This window comes from Dromiciops gliroides, chromosome 2 (assembly GCF_019393635.1).
Source record: "Dromiciops gliroides isolate mDroGli1 chromosome 2, mDroGli1.pri, whole genome shotgun sequence".
Classification (NCBI taxonomy): domain Eukaryota; kingdom Metazoa; phylum Chordata; class Mammalia; order Microbiotheria; family Microbiotheriidae; genus Dromiciops; species Dromiciops gliroides.
Window position 1 is genome coordinate 500,043,740 of NC_057862.1, and position 20,975 is coordinate 500,064,714.

General features: G+C 36.9%; 1 protein-coding gene across 1 annotated transcript in view; it reads right to left on the reverse strand.

Moving 5' to 3' along the window:
* Positions 1–20,975, reverse strand: part of DCDC2C (doublecortin domain containing 2C) — a 240,992-nt gene that overhangs the window by 88,137 nt on the left and 131,880 nt on the right. Inside the window, exon 10 of the mRNA XM_043981022.1 lies at positions 19,192–19,233. Within this exon, the coding sequence (XP_043836957.1) occupies positions 19,192–19,233 (42 nt within the window). The remainder of the gene's footprint in view (positions 1–19,191; positions 19,234–20,975) is intronic.

Here is a 20,975-nt window from a genome sequence, read left to right on the forward strand (position 1 = left end):
ATTTCAGTTTACAATTATAGAAAATGTCATATTATTTGCTCATTTTATTCTGTGAGTTTAGAATGTAAGCAATTAATATACATTTTTCACAAAAAAAGAACTGAAGCTTTGAGGGGTGATATGATTTACCCAAAGTCACATATTAAATAAGTTGTGGGCCACCACCAGTCAGACCACCAAACTTCAAATCCTGTATCTGTCCTTCTCCAAATATCACTACACTGAAGCATTATGTACCACAACAACTTTCCAATTTGGAGCTAACAGCCTAAATGAAATTGTTCTAGGACTGTGGACCCCAATTAGTCTTTTTTTCTACAATGAGAAATTATAATTTAAAGATAACTATTTGGGGGCAGCTAGGTGGTGCAGTGGATAAAGCACCAACTCTGGATTTAGGAGGACCTGAGTTCAAATCCAGCCTCAGACACTTGACATTAGCTGTGTGACCTTGGGCAAGTCATTTAACCCTCACTGCTGCAAAAAACAAACAACAACAACAACAACAAAAACAAAAAACAAAGAAAAACCAAAAACTAAAGTTAACTATTTGTTGGTCTGATGCTAATGACCTCCTTCTCCCTCCTAAATTACCTTTTATCTAACTACTTTGTGTGTATTTATATACATCTATATTTATTATTTTGCTACTGATGCAATGTATTTTATATGTACTTCTAGTCTCTCCCATTAGAATGTAAGATCTTTGTGAGTAGGGATTGTTTCATTCATTATACTTGTAATCTCCTTAAGACCTAGACATTGTAGGTACTCAATAAGTACTTGTTGACTGCTAATTACTGGATTTTGACCCATTTGTTCATATTTCTAAATAGTACAATGTGACCATCTTATCAAGAAGGCCCATGAAGCATACATAACCAATGGTAATTGTCATTAAAGGATTTACTGCATCTACTCCAGTATTTTTTAAATACTGCAAGTGTTGCTGCTTAGACACCTTCAGTATAAGAAGATTTTTACTTGTATTTTCTGCATTCTAAAAGCTGTGAGTCTGTCCCCTTTATTTTTCTTTAAGTTCCTCACTTCAGATAGCCAAATTATTTGCTGTGGAAATGACAAGAGCTCAATAAATATTAATTGATGATAATGGATTATTATGTCCTCTTGGGAAATCAGTGAGAGGAGTAATAAGAAAAACATTTCTGGGAAAAAAGTGTATCTTCCCACTGCTGAGTCTTCCCTTTTATAGATAGACTTTCATCCTGAGAGTAGAATGGAAAAAAATCAGAAACCAGAAAATAAAAAGCAGGAAATGAGATAATGTGTGAGGCTTAGAGAGAAATGGGAAATGACTGATTAAATACATTAGTCACAAAGGAAGGATTAAGGAAAACACTGCTTCTTTTTTTAAAAAAACACTGCTTCTTTGTGAAACATGAGAAAAAATGTTCAGTTTCATGTACATTGAAAGAACAAAGCCTTGAAAGGAAATAAGAGGGAGAACATTGAAGGCACAATTACAAAGACCTGGATTCAAGGTCTACTTCTGTCTATCTACTAATGTGACCTTGAGCAAGTCACTTAATCTCACTGAGGCTCCATTTCATCTTCTATAAAAGGGGGACAATAAGACCTACATTTCTATATCACAAGAATTTTTGTGGGAATAGACTTACAATCTCTTCCTTTTTACAATAAGGTGGTTGGACTAGATGACCTCTAAGGCCCTTTCTCACTTCAAATCCTATAGTATGATATGTAACCACCAAGCACTATATAACTAGAAGCTACTATTAGTCTTATTTTCTATCACTATTCATTGGAAAGAAAAGTCGTCCACCAATCAACCAATAAGCACCTGTTATAGAGCACTGTGTTTGACAAAATGGAATATTGTTCCTGACCACAAGAGTCTTACCACATGGTTAATAACACATGATTGATATAAAACAAGTAACAAACAATATATAATCAAAAGCTAAACTGTGTGATCAGTGAAAGTCCAAGCAGCCCAGGAAGCCTTTGTGACTCAAGCTGAAGCTTGAGGACAGGATTCAAAGAAGAGGAGAAAAGAAAGAAATGCATTCCAGGTAAAAGGACCATAAGCCAAGGTCCTGAAAGTGAGAATGAGCACCCTGTATTCACAGGACAGAGAAAAGACCTGTTTGATTGAAGCAGAGTGTCCATTAGGGAATTGTGGGAAGTACAGTTGAATTACTAGGCTATGGGGAAATTACAAAAGCTTGGCCAACCTAGAAGAGATTACAGAATCAATGAGTTAGAATCACTGAAACTCAGAGATGGAAGAGAACTTGGAGGCTGTCTATTCCAACATATACTCAACAAAGAACACTCACTGAAGAATTGCTGACAAGTGCCAGTCCAGCCTCTACATAAAGACCTCAAATGACAAATTCATTGCCTCCCAAAACAGCCCTTTCCAAGCTTGGATGGCTCTAATCATTAGTTTCTCTTTCTTTACATCAAGCTGAAATTGTCTTCTTTGCAACTACCACTGATTGCTAGGAGTTCTCCCCCCTAGAGCCAAGTCTAAACTCTCTTAGACACAACCTTTCAAATACTTGAAGATAAGCCATTTCCCACACCACCGCTCCCTTCTTGTCTTCCCTTCCCAAGGTTAAACATCTCCATTTCCTTTAAATGACCCTCATAAAGCACAATTTTAAGGCCCTTCGTTTTCCTGGTTGCTCAATATGTCCCCAAAAGACTATTTTATCATGGAATATCTGACCTACACCAATTTCAAGGAGGAATTGGAGAATAAGCAAGAATCATAAAGAAAGAAAGTAATGAAGAGTAATGAAAATCTAGATGTCTTGTCTACCTCTCCCCTATGGTAACACAGGATCATAGGATCATAAATTTAAAGCTGGAATAGACATTCGAGGTCATTTGGTGGCACCTCCTCAATTTACGTCACAAGATGCTGAGCAATGTTACATTTGACAAAGCACACAAGGCATGTGACCAAAAAACCAACAAGGCACAGAAAATGTAATGTAAAATGTTACACTTGAGGCAAATAAAATAAACACAGTTCATGTTTCTTGACTCTATACAGACAGAAGGTAGCATCGCATCTCAGACTTAGTAGAGCTTTCTTCATTCTTTTAACCTGGGGGCTTCTTAAAAGCTTCTAGGCCTGTCATCTCTCCATCAGGACCTTAGAAAAGTAAATAAATCACTCATGTTTATCCAAAGCAGGGGTTCTTAATCCAGTGTTCACTTGCCTCCAAGGGGCCCATGGATAAATTTTGGGAGGTCTATGAACTTGGAACTTTTAATATTGTGGTAAATGCATTTCAATGTAATTGGTTTCCATTGTCATACCAGACATTTTATTTTATGCAATTAACAACATTATTTTGAGAAGAGGTTCATAGTCTTCAGCAGATTGCCAAAGGGATCTATAAGACAAAAAAAGGCTAGGAAACTTTGATCTAAAATATATGAATACTTGGTATCAATGGATCTCCAAGGTTTTATATTAAGAGCAAACTCTATAAAGAAATCATTTCAAAATGTTGGCACATTGTTTTTCAGCTAATATTTCCCCCAAAGGAGTGAGTTTATATTTTAGCCCAGTGTTTTCTCATTAAATGTGGAATTCAATTCAACATATATTTATTAAGTGCCTATTATGTTTAAGGTGCTGAGAATGCGATGTGCTAGGCCCTGGAAACATAAAAATGAAAAATTCCAAAGTTCTTGCCCCTATTTACAGTCCCTATTTTATTTTCAGTGACTTAAGGCTCCTCTACATTTAGAAGATCAGTTCTGCTAAAAGAATATGGAGAGTAATCCGGTAGAGATTGTAATGATTCCTGGAAAGACTTAAATAGCTTTCAAAACATGGTACCCAGAGATAGTATAAGAAGGAAAAGGATAAATCCAAGATGGAACTAAGATTTTAGGCTTGAGCAACCTGTGAATGATGATATCACTGAAAAGTCAGGGAAGTTGATAAGGGGAACTCATTTTGTGGTAAATAGTAGAGATACTGAGTTGAGATTGGAACATACTATATTTAAGCAAAGTTCTAATCCCACTTCTGACATTTAACTCCTTTGTGTCTTAAACCCTAGCACTAAGTTTCTGGGAGGTGAATCTGTTCTACAGTCCACAGAGGAGGCTCCCACACAGGGGAATTTTCCTATGATTCCAAATAACAGATCTTTCAAATATTCCTGTATCTAACAGCAAAGGGGTGTGAAACACAGGACTGGTGCTGGACAGGACTGAAAATAATAGATCTAGCAGTCATCAACATAGGAGCGTTATCTGAAGCCTTAAAACAAGAAGAGTTCTCTGAGAGATAAAAAATTAAAAGGCTGAGGAACAAGCCATGGGAAATAGCCAAAGCTAAGGAGAAAGAAGTTAAAAGAGATCATGAAGAAAAACTAAAGAAGTCAGAAAAATAGTATGAGAACCAATGTAATATAGAATCATGCTAAAGGAAAAGAAAGTCTAAAGAAATGGGACTAAGCATGGTCAACAATATCAAAGGTGGTAGAGGGTTCAAGAAGAATAAGGATGAAGGAAAGGCCCCTGGAACTGATAAGAAGTTGCACATCCAATCCTTTGCCAAATCTCCTCGTTTCTATCTTTACCTCCCTCATGTATACTGCCTCCTTTCCTACCTCTTACCCAAGAACAAACCTTGTTCAGGCCCTTATGACCTCTTACCTGGATGACTGCAATAGGGTTCTGATTGGTCTCTCTAGCTCAAGTCTCTCTCCACTTCAATTCGTCCTCCATTCAACGATCAAAGTAATTTTCCAAAAGTTAAGGTCCATGTCATTCACCCTCTCAAAAACAATCCATTAGTTCCCTATTATATCCAACTCCTCTGTCATTTAAAGCCTTTAATAATCTGTCCCCTTGCTGTGTTCCCTGTTGTTTTTATATTTAACATCTCTCATGGAGTCTATACTGGACTACTTCTTGTAGTCCTTACACTAAGCAGTCTATCCCCCAACCCTGTGCCTGTGCATACTGGCTTGTCCTCCATACCTAGAATGTTCTCCCTCTTCATCTCCACCTCTTCGTGACTCAACTCAAATCTGACTCTCTCCAAGAGGCCTTTACTGGTCCCCTTTAACCCAGGCGAGATCTCAAAACCCATTTATTGTGTGTCCTTTGAGGACAGGAAATATTTTGCCTATCTTTATATTCCTGGTATAATAATAAAAAATGCTTATTGACTGAGTGACTGATAACCATAAAGATCTGTTTCAGAAGAATGGTGGCTATGAAAGCCAGCAAGGAGTTGAATGAGGGAATAGGTACAATATGGAAGCAGAGTATTACTCGTTGGCAAAGTTCAGCAGCCTAAATGCCCACCAAAGAATCTAGCACACAGTAGATTATTGATAAATATCTATGGAAGGAAGAAAGGAGGGGAAGGTGAAAAATAGAGGGTTCGGTAAGTTTTTTGTGGATAAAGAAAGCTATATATGCTGAAAACCAGAGGAAAGAAACCAGTTGAGAAGGGAATTGAAGATGCTGACCAGTGATGAGATAAATGAGATAACCTGCTCTCTTAAGAATCAGAAACAGATGGGATCTGGGGTTGAGATAGATGAGTTAGCTCTAGGGAAGAAAAATGATAGCCCTTCCTCTGAGACCAGGGAAAGGATCCAAATACTGGAACAAGCAAACCTAAGAAGGGAAAGAAAAAAGTCACCCCCAAAAAAGAAATATCCTTGCAGTTATAGATGACCTGAACAAAAGGAATCTGTCTAAATCTGCAGGGTCAGATTTATATCAAAGGATGTTGAAAGAACTGTATGAAATCAGTGAAAAGCTACCATTAACTAGCCTTAAGAACTTCTGGTGGACATGTGATGTGACTGAAGGTTGGGAAAGAGTCATACATGACACCTATCTTTCAAGAAAGAGGGAGCAAAAGACATTTCTGGAAATTGGAGACATGTCACTGAGTTCTATAATTGCAAAAAAACCCTGAAGTGTTAGTATCAAAAAATCATAAATATAATTGAAAGTCTTTGAAAACTCACAAATGTGAGAATGGATAACAACATGGCTTTGTTAAGGATGAATTAGTCCAGATTAATCTAATTTATTCTCTGAGATAAAATAGTAGATTGATGGAAAAAGAATAACTCTAGCTTTTAAGAACTCTTGATTTGCTCTTAAAATCAAGAGAACAAAGAAATTATAGTTTAGAGCATACTTTTTAAAACCATAAGACTGGGGCAGCTAGGTGGCACAGTGGATAAAGCACTGGCCCTGGATTCAGGAGGAACTGAGTTCAAATCCGACCTCAGACACTTGACACTTACTAGCTGTGTGACCCTGGGAAGTCACACATTGCCCCACAAAAAAAAAAATAATAAAAACCATAATATTAATTCTGAGGTCAAAATCTTTGCAACTGACTAGATGTGTGAATTTAGACAAGTAACAATCTGTCTGAGTCTCTGTTTCTCCCTCTGTAAAATGATAGGGTTGGATTCTATCGTTTAAAAGTCCTCCTTATCTCAAAATTCTATGAATCTATTGATCATTCATATATTAAACTCCTACTATGCACTCTATACCAAAGAAATCACAGTCCATTCTTTATTCTCTATCCTTTTATCTGGAAGGCACAGGGTGGGGTGGGGTGATACTTATACACACATGTGTATACATACACATATATTCCCTGTCAACAATCACACCTTCATGAAACTTATGTGAAAGCCAGGTTTATTACAAGAGAAATGAACATGCATATGGATCCCAAAGAGTTCACAATTCATACAGAAGTTTGCATTTGTATAACAGTACAACAAAAAAAGAGATACCAGAAATTTCCTTCTAAATGGGCATGGCATGGGAAGGGCAAAATGCAGTAATTGTAGGAAAAAGACAAAACCCCTCCCCGAAAGGGAGAAAAAAGGTGACGGCAAAAGCCACATTCTTTTCCCTTGAGAACTGCTAGACCATGAAGAAAGGATGGTCTGCCCATCTACCAGGGTCTCAGCTGCATGAGTAGTTTCCCAGTTTAGGGCAGACTGATTGATGCCTGTCTTAACTCCCAAGGACATATAGGGAAGCCAGTTTGGGATGTAAACAACAAATTATGTCAGCTGGCTGGGGTGTGGGGGAGGGGTACAGCGGCACCTTCATCCCTCACACATTCAGGGCCTCCTGTGTTTCTGAAAAACATGGCAACTCAAAAAGACAAGTTCAAGGGTATGAAAAATCACATTTCTGCAGCATAAAACTTGCCCTAACTGGGGGAAGGAGAAAGAGGCTCCAAGACACAAGAGGGCGGCTTAAGGAAAGAGTAGAGAAACCAGAACAATGTGAGGGAGGGATTCACAGAAGCTGACTACCTGCTCACTTCCTATTTTAATTAATTTGTCTCACTAAGTGCTAAACTCTGCTTAGCATGCTTCCATTCTGTGCAAGTGTTCTCAACACCCTCTAAATTCATCACCTTGAAGCAATGCCCCAGTCTCCCTGCCCTAGTTATGACTCTGATCTTTAGGATTTCTTAAAGCAAAGCACAACTGCAGTTATCTGACATATTAGAAAAATATGTATGGATTGCTGACTACCTTGAAAAAGTTGTTGCATTTAAAATAATTACAAGAGACACCAATTTGGTGCAAGTTATTATCAGTTTATCAATCTCTATTGGTAAGGGATTGACAAAACAGCTGCTTAGCTTCTCATGGTCCAAAGAGTGAGAAAGAGACCACATAGCTAATTTTCCAGGTTTTTATCCCTTTCTGATAAGAGGCAGATAATTATACATCAATCAAATCTAATTGGTTCACATAATTAAAGGTGAATTATATCAGGTCAGAAGGACTGAACTGTCCCCTTGATTCAGAATAATATCTCTCTATATGGTAATCAATCAAAAAAATTCAGACCCCAACCTAGACTGAGCCAGATTGCCTGCTACTATGTGGGTATGAGCCTGATGAAGATAGTGAGTCTGGCTGACAGCAAGTAACAGAAAGGAGAATCTGAATTTTCCCATATACTTATAATCAATAATTATTTTCTCACAAAGTAATTGGAGGGAATAGATAGATAGATAAGTAAATGAATAAGTGAATATATATAAATGAATGAATGAATGAATAAACAAAGTAATTGGACACTATGAGTTGTCAGTTATTATTCTTATGTATTATTACATATATTACATATTCTTATGTATTATATGTCCAAAGGGTTTCCTTATTGTATGTCCATATAAAGAAACTTCATTCACACACACATATGTGTGTTTCTATAGAGAGAGGATATATGTGTAGATTGTGTGTGTGCATATATATGTGTGTGTGTTTCTATATAGAATATATCTGTATATATACACATACAAATACATACATACACAAACATATGTGTGTGAATATACAGCAGGATGTCCCAAAAGTGGTAGTGCCATTTTAAACTTTAATAGGCATGTGTGTACATTATATATGAAAGGCAGCTTGGTGGAAGGGATAGATAGCTGGCCTTAAAGCCCAAAAGACATATATATGTATTTGTACTTGTGTATATATACACACATACACATGTATGTGTATACATACACACATATATGTGTGTTTATGTGTGTATATGTGTGTACGCACACACATAAACACATATTTGTTTCATTGGGGGGGGGTAAAAAAAAAGAAGTAAACTTTGTGATTTGAGTCATCCAACCGGCCCTATTATGAGATACAACAGGCCTCCGTGCCAGCTGCTGTTCTAATACAACCTTATTCATTAGGTCCAAGTACACAGGTTACGGTTAGCCAGACAGATGTGATGAATGCAAGGCTTTCTGTGACAAGGTCTTCCCCTTGGAAGAATAAGCACTACATTTGGGCTAATCACAGACAAGAAATGAAACTAAAGCAGAACTTAAAAGCATTTTCATACCAACATCCTCCAAAATAACCCCCCAAAAAAATCTTAATCCTGAAAAAAATCCATATTTGGGCTATGCCTACAATATGTTCATGAAATTTTAGGTGTATTTTTGAATGACTATAAATGGGAAACTCAGATCTCTTACAGCCACTACTGCAGTTAGAAAAGGACAGTCTATTTTTCATTCTAATTTAATAGGCCAACAATGTGATCTGCTTTCATAGGACTACTTTTTTGCACAGGCCGAGAGTTTTTTCCCTCATCAAATATCAATGTAGACAAACCCTAATGATCAAAAAATGGGGAAATGAATGCCCTGGCTGGAGCAGGATATTATATGACTCAATGTTACAGAATCCTGGTGCATTATGAAGAGCGGAGAGAGACCCTCAGTCCCTACTTACTGCAGTGCTGCTATTTCTCATCTTGGCTTTCTCCGGGGGGAAGACTGCCAAGTTCACAGAAGATATGTGGAATGAAGAAAAAGGGATCCTGAAAAATCTAATTTGTCAACTCTGAGTGCCTGTGGACCTTCAAGCCTCTTTCTGCCTCATGTTTCTGATTTTCTTTTCCTCAAAACTACTCAAGGGAAGGAATTTTTTTTTCACCAAAATATGGCTGTCAATTTAGAGAAACCAAGTAATCAATTCACCTAAAATACCCTCCCAGAGTGGGATCCAGCCTGCCTATCCACACTTCTCATAAACCACACAAGGAGCAAATTTGAAGGATTTATTTCTTTTTATCTCTTACTAAAAGTTCTATTTTAGGTTCCAATGATGTGTCAGAAATCTGAAACACAATTATTTGGTCCCTGTAACATAAACAGTTCTCTGTGTGTATGGACATATGTGTACATGTCCATTGGATTGGCCTAGACCTCTGTTATCCTTGCTATGCAATATCCCAACCCCCTCTCCTAAAACAGGACAACACTGTCTCTGCAACTTGGAGTCTTAGAGAGAGAAGCAGGTAGATGGTACAGTAGCTAATTGAACCTGGAGCAAGGAAAACCTGAGTTCGAATTCCACCTTAAACATCTGTGTGACCCTGGGCAAGTTGCTTAACCTCTGTCTGCCTCATTTTCCTCATCTATAAAATGGGGGTAATAATAGCACCTACCTTCCAGGGTTACCATGAGGATAAAAACGAGGTAACATTTGTCAAGTGTTTTGAAAACATTAAGATGCTATATAAATGCTAGTTATTTTATTAATATTATTAATGTTAATATTTAAAAGTTGTCTTGAAGACTGAGTGGTTAAGGTCCTTAACCAGAGGATCACATAGTTATTAATACATATCAGAGGCAGGATTTAAATTCATATCTTTCAGGCTTCAAGGCTATCTATGTATCCCATCCAACATACTCACTCTCTCTTCCTCTCTCTCTCTTCCTCTATCTCTTCCCTTCTGTCTCTCCCTCTCTCTATCTCTCTCCCTCTCTCACTGTATGTGTGTATATATGTATGTGTGTATACATATATGTGTGTGTATATGCATATACATAATTGTTGTTTTTCAATCATTTCAGTCATATCTGACTCTGTGACCCCATTTGGGGTTTTCTTGGCAAAGATACTGGAGTGGTTTGCAATTTCTTTCTCCAGCTTATTTTACAGATGAGAAAACTGAGGCAAACAGGATTAAGTGACTTACCTAGATCATATAGCTATAAAGTGTTTGAGGAAAGATTTGAACTCAGGTCCTCCCCATATCACAACTGGCCCTTTACCCAAGCTGCCTCTTAAAAGATCCAAATGATTAAAAATGTTTCAGGTGGTATAATTCTAACTAGATCTCTGCTTAATGTTTTGGCTTAGACTCTTTCACATCAAGGTTTATTTTCCTATACATAAAAAATTCATGACCAACCCACTGGATGCAAAGAATGGATGAAAAGAAAACATTAAGTTTGCATCAGGCCAATGTGGATGGCCAAGGCATTTTTTTGTCTCAAATCCAATAAACTAAAAATCTGGGTGGTTCAGTAAAAACAGTCGTATTTGAGTACAAATCTGCCCAAAAGTTCAGGATATTATAATTCAGTGAGGTTAGGATTATGGATTCAACCACCCTCAAAGAAGACAGAATAGGCCTGACTAGACTCAAGGATCTCCTATAAGTCAAAAAGTGCGCATTGAGATGAACTAAAGTAAAACTATTTCTAAAACTGTCCTATTCTAGTTGTTTGGATAAGACAAATGGGTCGCAATATTTGAGAAATATTTTAATATACATATATACACCCCAATCCAGTGATTTTATAGGAGTTTCTTAATATGGGCATATTCAATTTCCATATAGATAGAACACTATTGTGGTCTTATGCATGCTTCGACATGAGTCCAGACAGATGACCCAGAGTGACAGAAATTTGTTAGTCTAGTTCCAAGGACACCAGCTAAGTGGTACAGTGGAAAGAGTGCTGGGCCTGAAGTCAGAAAGACTCATTTTCCTAAATTCAACAGACACTTGTTGGCTGTATGACCCTAGGCAAGTCATTCAACCCGGTTTGCCTTAGTTTCCTCAGCTGTAAAATGAGCTGGAGAAGGAAATGGCAAATTACTCCAATATCTTTGCTAAGCAAACTCCAGATGAGGTCAAGAAGAGTCAGACATAGGGCAGCTAGGTGGCGCAGTGGATAGAGCACAGGCCCTGGAGTCAGGAGTACCTGAGTTCAAATCCAGCCTCAGACACTTAACACTTACTAGCTGTGTGACCCTGGGCAAGTCACTTAACCCCAACTGCCTCACTAAAAAAAAAAAAAAAAAAAGAGTCAGACATGATTGAAATGACTTAACATTTACAAGGAATTTTCAACAAATACTCCTATACAGAATGAGTTAGGAAACTTTGATCTATGACAATTACATCCATACCTCTGCCTATTTCATCTAGTTTCCTAAGATTAGAGGTAGGTGGGAAAGGAAGGGGATACTCTAAATCAGATGCCCTTGCCCTCCTGCAGTCAAGATCAGTTCTAATGCTTTTTATGTGCATAATGCTTTGAAACATATAACAGTTTTACATCCATTATCTCATATACAACACAAATTACCAATTTTATTTTATAACTGAGGAAACTGAGGCTCAGGAAAATAAGTAAATTACAAAAAGTCACATGGCATAGTAAGTGGTAAAACAAGGAGAAACTAGATTACCTAGTAGACTTTTTCCAGTGTTTCTCTTATCTAAAAAGGAGCTCCAGTGTTTTTTTAAAAATCTGGTTCAAATTCCAACTCTGACACTTAATAGCTCTGGGTAGCCTTGGACAAGTTATTTAATTGGAGCATGTTTCTCCTGTTCTAAGATAGGAATGATACCTTCACTATCTACCTCATAGATAGGTAAAGAGTTGTTTTGAGGGAACTGGTATAAAGTCCAGTTTATTTTTGTTTGTTTGTTTGTTTTTGTACTGTTATGAATAATTTACATGCCCCACAGAATTTGCTACAATGGAACACTCCCTTGTACCACTAGATCAAACGCACATGCAATTTCAGTAATGCAACATCATTTAAATAGCTCAAATATCTTATAGATGAACTTTGCATAGATACCTATATTATGTACCTTTTAAGGGAAAAATTTATGAATACATAATATCCTCAGTCTGGATAGTGGAACTCATGACTTATTTTTCTGGTGACTTGTAATCTCTGAGTTTCATTACTTAATACTTAATTCACCAAGATCCCACTTAGCATTATTGATGACTTACACTTAGCTTTTTGAATCTCCTGCCTTGATCAATATTGACCTTGCTTCTAAAGGAAGTCATAAAATACTTAACTGTGGTGACAGAAGAGTATCAAGATAATAAAAAGAGAAAAATAGTAAAGATATTATGTAGGCAATGAATTTTAAAAATCAATATGGAGATCAATGTCACTATCATTTTTATCACAAAAATCTTAAACCAGAGACAATACTCCATCACAAAGAACCCTAGCTTTATTGGCAGTTCTGGCAATGCTAATTAAATGGAAACCCTCTACTGACTGACTGATAAGGCATCCAAGAAGAATAAATTATAGTTATAGGCTTTTGTATATATTTTAATTCACTGAGTTGCTGTAACCAACTTTTCCATCAGTAGCTGCAAACCCTGGAAAATATTCATTTATTCATTCCATCACCATTTCTTTATTGACTGTCTACTCCATGGAGAGTAATGTACTGGGCACTGGGAAAGATGCTAAGATCATTAATGGCCTTTTTCTAGGCATCATCCTTCTTGAACTCTTTTTGACTTTTGACACTTGACCATCTCCTCCTCCTCCTGGATACTGATTTCTCTTGGATTCACTCTCAATCTCCTTGACTAGATCATCATATACTTCCCTGTCTTCTAAGTGTGAACAGCTCACAGGCTCAAACCTGTACCCTCTTAGCTTTTCTCCCTATCCCTCCCTCCCTCCCTCTCTCTCTCTCTCTCTCTCTCTCTCTCTCTCTATATATATATATATATATATATATATATACACACACATATACATACATATGTGTGTATATGTATATATGTGTGTATATGTATATATGTGTGTGTGTGTGTGTGTGTGTGTATATATATATATATATATATATATCCTCCTCTCCTGTGATAACCACCACATCAATGCCCATGACTTCAATTATCATCTTTATATAGATGGTTAACAAACCTAGAATAGTAACCTTAACCTCTCTCCTGAACTGACTCATCTACTTGACATTTCCTGTAAGCATTTCAATTTAACATATCCAAAAGGTTGCTCATCAATTTCTCCCTCAAATCCATTTCTTCTCCTAAGTTCCTCATGTCTATTAATGGCAGCATAATCCTTCCAGTGACCTATTTTCACAAACTTGGAATCATTCTTCACTCTCCCACAATCCTCCTATACCATCAATTACCAAGTCTCATCAACTTTACCTTTGTACCATTTCCTATACCTACTCCCTTCTCCACACTCAAAGTCTCTACCTTAGTTAGACTCTCTTCACCTCTCAAAAGGAATATTTAAGTGGCTTCCCATTTGGCCTCCTTGCCTCCATCCTCTTCCTTTTACAATTCATCCTACAGACAGCTACCAAATTACTATTCCTAAAACACAGGACTGGCTATATCACCCAACTAATAAAAAATATTCAGTACTCCTTATTGCCCTTAAGATGAAATATAAAATCCTCAGCCAAATTTCTATGGGCTGCAACAAATTCCAACTTCCAGGAAAATCAAAAACTGATACATTTCTCTTGCTTGGAAAAAGCACCTTATTTATAAAAGTGAAAAATTGGAAGTAACCTACATATTCAGCATTTGGGGAACAATAATAGCCAATAATAGCTAGCATTTTTATAGTATATTAAGGATTGCAAAGCACTTTACAAATGTTATTTCATTTTATTCTCACAACAACCCTGGGAGCTAAGTGTTGTTATCATCCCTTTTTTATAGATGAGGAAACTAAGGCTCAGAGATATTCAATGACTTGCCCAGGGTCACATAGTTAATATAAGTGTTTGGGGTGGAGCTTTAACTCAGGTCTTCTTGACCCAGGGTCAGCATTCTATCCAATGTGCCATCTAGCTGCCTGAATGTCTGAACAAATCAATTCACTGAAATGACAAATACGAGGAATAAAAAGACAGTAGGAAACAAATACACAATTAACACAAAACAAAGAAAAGAGAACTATAACAACATATTATAAACACATAGTAGGGAAAAAAGGTTTTCGTGTATATAGTAATAAATGGAAAGGGATCCAGAGGGGCAATAGAATGGATTAGCTGTCATGGTATATTTTGTATACTAAAGTGTAATCTTTTTGTATTCATAATGGATAAAACATATTTTGCCATGAAAAGTTCTTTGTATGTGTTCAAATTAGTTCTTTTTAAGTTCATAATAAAATTGTTTTTTAAATTAAGAAAAGTAGCAGGGTACGTATTTTAACACTTCAAAGACTTGTGGTTGATTTCATCAATAGAAGAACTCCTTCCACAGATTTTGATCACAACCCCTCTAAAGTTTAGTAGATTGTCTTGAAGAATAACTGTGGCCAAAGATTTCATCCTCTAATGGCCAACATGATTATAAGCCTCTCCACACTTTATTAAGTCAAGTCAACGAGCATTTATTAAGGACCTACTATGAGTCAGGCACTGTGCAAAGCTGGTCATCCCACAGAAAAACCCATTCACAAGGTCTTTCCTTCTGGTTAGGAGCTGACAAAGCTTGGACTCCACTGGTACTCAAAAACCCTGGGTGATTTGCAAGCCATGATGAAACATCAGGTGAGAACCTTAGTCTGGATAAATACATAAAGAACTTCCCATCAATAATTCATGGTCCAGAATTCCTGAGGTTTTGGCCACCAAATCCCTCAGTGTTATTATTATTTTTAATAATAATAGCAGCAATGTATTTCCCTCTTCTAACAGGGAATTCTGAGCCATGAGTTATTGCTGGGAAGTTCTTCATGTATATATCCAGACTAAGGTATGAACCATAAGAACAAGTAAGCACCCCAAGAGGATGTGAAGAAAGATCAGGGCCAAAGACTGATCCCATTCCCTGGGAAATTCTCCCTAATAAAAAGGAGAGCCACATGAAGAATGCTGGGTTCTTGTATAGTACACCTGAACAGCTAAGGAACCAACTTGCCCTCTATTTAGCTATTAACTCCATTTTCAACTGATACTGTCTGTTCCAGTTTAGCTACCCAGAACTACTTGATCAAGAATTTCTCTGGATCAATAATATTTAAATCAGGAATTTTCCAACTCATGCTTGGTATCACAATGTGTAGGAGAAGATATACAAGACTCACCACTTCAAGTATGTCTTCCTTTAGTCCTAGAGCAAATAACCTGGAACCTACAGTCAAGAATGTATCTCAATGCTTCATCGCTAAAGCATTCAAGGCCCAAATCTGAATAAAGACCAGAGAGGAGGTACCATCAGAACAAGAGGCACACAACTATACACATAAACACAAAGTAACTTTATTCAAGGAATAAGGCTCATTAATTGGCATAGCTAATTATTACCATTGCTTCAAAACTGTCTTTTATCATTCCTCAAAGGCAAGGATAAAATCTTTATTTTCATCCCAAAGTATGATGCAATGGAAAGAACATTGGACTTGGGGGTCAAGAGGACCTGAATTCTAATCCCAACAATGCAAATGCTAAAATCTTAAATTATGGGGCTTTATTAACCTAATAGTATTCACATGATTAATCAGAATTTTAATCGTTTTCTTAGCTTTGGCAAGAACTTTTTATAATTCACATTTCATTCTTACTATTTTTCATACATAACCCGGTACCTTTTGCAATGTCTCTCAACACTCAGAAGTCAGAAATAATTTATATATAAGAACATTAACTATAATAGAAACAATTGAATATCCCAAAATATTCCTAGTGTTCTTTTGTTAGCAAATGTTCTAGCTGCTGAAGGTGACAGTCTAAGTTTAAGTACAATAGTTTAACTTTGGGATTCATTCTTCCAAGTCCCTGAAAAAGTATCCTGAAAAGGATTTTTTTAATAATGGTGCAAATAGGATAACATATATGAAAGTCCTCCATAACCAGAAAGTGCCATATAAATATGTAATTATTATTATTACCATTATTTTCTTCTCTTTACTTTCATCAGCTATAAAACAGAACTCCACTTAATAACTCTCTAGATCAGACTTGTTCACAATAATCAAGTTAAATATTTGCTACCAAGTAGTCAAGCTGTAGTTTTCTATGTATTAAGAGAACCATGAACTTGCCCATGAACAAAAGAACATTTGAAACATGCAAAGGCAGTGTAGTTCTAAGAGCACAAATTGTTTTTGAAAATTTTGTGAGTTTTTTCAAATGTTAGTAGTGATGGGTTGGGGGAGGTTGTTTGTTTTTTAATTTACATGTATTGTCACAACTCTGCTTAGCAATTTTCAAGCCAATTCAACTGGATATAATCTACATTTTGAAATACATCAAAAAATAAGAATTTTTTTAAATGTTTCATATTGATTCAAGGTGTTTATTCTATTTCTGGCAGTAATTTTTAGCCTCCATATGACAAAGAGCTATAATAGTTTAAGATGCTACACAGACAGGTAATGAAAGATTCATGACCAGCAAATCAACAAATCAACAAATATTTCGATCTTGTGAGGCTACTATGTAATACATTAAGAGTGGGTTCAGGGATGTGGGAGGAAGGGCAGAAATAAAATGTAATTAAGCATATATAGTACATACTCTAGAAGAGCTTACAATTTAGTTGATCAAGATAAGCTCTTCCATATCTTCTTTTTCCAAGGAAGAAGGACAACTTCATCAAAATTTCTGGTTAATAGATAGCAACTGCACCTATCTTATACAACTTATCTATTTCCCCTAAAATTACTTCAGTTATTCAATGAGCATTTATTAAGAGCTACTTTGTGGGCAGCTAGATGGAGCAGTGGATAGAGCACCGGCTCTGGAGTCAGGAGTACCTGAGTTCAAATCCGGCCTCAGACACTTAACACTTACTAGCTGTGTGACCCTGGGCAAGTCACTTAACCCCAATTGCCTCACTAAAAAAAAAAAAAGAGCTACTTTGTGCCAGACATTGTGCTAATTGTGCTAAAGTCTAGGAATATAAAAAAGGGGGAAAACCAGGCTCTGCTCTGAAGGAGCTTATAGTTTACTCTATAGCATATTATGTTTTAAAAATCACCTTCATAGTAAGGACTTCATTTAATCTCAACAATAACCATGTAAGGTAATGAAGGCCAATATTAATTTTACAGAGGAGGAAACTGAAGCATAGGGAGATTATGATTAGATTGTGATTACTTTCCCAAGGACACTGAGCAAGTTCATGGAAGAACCAAAACTGGTCCCTATGGTCTTCTCTTGGACCATAGACCCATTCTCTTTGTACTACCTCCCACTCACTATCAAGATAGTAAAAATAGACCTAGGAAATAATACTATGTTTTGGTTCTATGAAAATAACCAGAAATGTCAATAAAAAATCATAAAGCTATTCTAACTGCTTGAGTATGATTATAACCATCTGAAACAGTACTACAGACTAGACCTGGAGGAGAAAAAGATGAAGTAAAGGAAGAAGACAATTATCATCACTTGACTATTAAATAAGTCACTGTTTAAGTTTCATCAGCTTAGGTTTCCTGCAGAACTGCTCAAAGCAATATTATAAAAATGGAAGCCTGCCCAGTTTTTTTTTAATCTACTGATACAGAACATAGCTACCTAAGCTTCAGCTATCATCTTCCCCTCAAGGGTACCATAACCCCTGTGAGCTATATGGCAATCTATTTCCCAGAGCTTAGTCCATTCAAATGCCCTTAGCATGATAGAGAGTTCTGGAGTTTGGGTTTTATGACTACCCTAAACATGGGTACACCACAACAACAGGGATGCCATCATTGGGACTATTACTCCACACAGTGCTGGGCTTGGGCATAACTTATGGTGATAGCTGTTTAATGCACTATACAGAAAGGTTTCCACTTCTGCTTTTCATTCCCCTTCAGAGTGAATTGACCTACCCATTGAAAATGCTTTAGCACATTTCATTTCCTTCAAGTTCAGTTGCTAACTCAGAAGAAACCAGATGCCAGATTTAGAATGACAGTGTGGAAGATTACACATATAATATATCCCTGGCTATTGTCAGTCACCCACAGACTAACAACAACAGCAGCAACAACAACAAGAATGGGATCATCATAATGATGATGTTTTTTCATCCTGTTATAGAACATAGCTACCTCACTAGAGTCATCATCTTCGACCAATGGCACCATGTCCCTTATAATATATAATTATATATGTATGAATATTAATTTTTATTACTATCATCATCATCATACTTTCCTGGACCTGTGATTTCATTGGTATAGGAAACTTCCCATAAAGAATCTCCTTCTACCAAAGCAGATCTTCAACAGTTCTATACTTTTATCTTAGAGAATAACCCAGGGCATTAAGCAGTTAAGTGATTTGACCAGAGCCACAACCTGGTCACCTGTATGTGACAAAAGTGGGACTTGAACCCAGATTTTCCTGACCTTAAGACCATCTCTCTATCTGCCATAATCTACAATATAATAATATATTTCTAATCATGAGAACAATGAGAAAATAATAGTAATAATAACTGCTTAAAAATTATATCATGCTTTACTATCACAAATGTTTTGTAGACATTATCCCATATGTCTATTCTACTGTATACAGTTTAGAAACCCAAATCCCCCTCTTCAGTATAGTAGAAACAAATCTACAGACTGTGTTGATACAAACCTTTCTTTCAATCTCTTCATATGCTCTTTCTTCTTCTGTTTCCTGTCACAGAAAAAAGGAAGTAGCAATCAACATCTTGCAAAAAAGGTATGTTGGGGGCAGCTAGGTGGCGCAGTGGATAGAGCACCGGCCCTGGATTCAGGAGGACCTGAGTTCAAATCCGGCCTCAGACACTTGACACTTACTGGCTGTGTGACCTTGGGCAAGTCACTTAACCCCAATTGCCTCACTAAAAAAAAAAAAAAAGGTATGTTGGGTAAAAAAAAAAAAAGGTATGTTGGAAAAGGAGCAAAAGTTCTCATTCCCCCATCTTCCCTCCTCTCTGTTTTCCTTTTCTGGGCTAGTACATCATTGACTATTTTTTCATGCCTCTGGTTGACTCTGCTCATGCTATTGTCTGACCTCCTTGTTGTTGTTGTTGTTTTATCCTTTTCAGTCATGTCACAGTGTTTGAGAACCCATTTATGGGTTTCTTGGCAAAGATACCAGAGTAGTTTGCCATTTCTCCAGCTCACTTTTACTGACGAGGAAACTGAGGTAAAAAGGGTTAAGTAATTTGTCCAAGGTCATAAAACTAGTAAGTATCTGAGGCCAGATTTTTAACTCTGGACTTCCTGACTCTAGGCCCTACTCCTAGATACCCCAACTGACTCTTACAACATTTTATTCACTCTTCATTATAACAAATACCCTTCCCTTCTTCTTCCATTCCTGATTGCTACTTAAACATATATTATTCTGAGAACTCTTTAATATGAAAATATATTTCTAGTACTTCCAGTCCTACAGTGATTCTCAACCATAAAATCAATGAGAATTTTAGATTACAGAAGTGACCTGGCTCCAGATGTCTTCACATCTCTCAGGGGATGATATAAAATTCCCAAGATAAAATGAAGTTTAAGTATATATGTATATTATGTGTGTATATGTGTACGTGCATGGGTATATTTATAGGTATATATATACATACATATACATATAAACATGCACCATTTTTGGAAAAAGGAGGAAAAAGGTACCCAAAAGCACAAATCCAAGTCCATTCAGTAAATATTTATGGATTACATAGTCTGGGCATCACTCTGTCCTGGGTTCTATGGAAGGTACAAATGATGAAAACCAACACAATTTCTAACCTCAAAGAGTTTACAATCTTGTTTGGGGGGGGGGGTTGTTTTTTGGGTCTTGTTGTTGTTGTTGTTGTTGTTTTGTGGGGCAACGGGGGTTAAGTGACTTGCTCAGGGTCACACAGCTAGTAAGTGTCAAGTGTCTGAGGTCAGATTTGAACTCAGCTCTTCCTGAATCCAGGGCTAGTGCTTTATCCACTGCACCACCTAGCTGCCCCCCGCCCTGCAAAGAGTTTACAATCTAATAGAGGGGATAGAGGTATACCAATAGTTACTGTGTATGAGAAAATGGGATGTGCCAGAAGAGAAGTAAAAGTCAAGTGAGCTCAGGGGAAGGATGGATTGATCATATCTGTTTAAGGAAATTCAGGGAAGGTTTCATAGCAAAGGTAAAGCTTGAACTGGATGAGTTCTCCTGACACTGGGGAATCCAGGAGAGCATTCAAGCTGTCCATCTGTCCTCCCTCTCTTGGGGTTTCAGGGAGAGATAGTACTAAAGCATCTAGAGACAGAAGGCATCATAATATCATAGATTTAGAGAAGGAAAGAATCCTAAAAGTCCTCTAGTCCAACTCCCTCATTTTATAAATGGAGAAAGTGAGATACAAAGAGTGGGACCTGGGTTCTCTTATTCCAATTCTAGTGCTCTTTTGC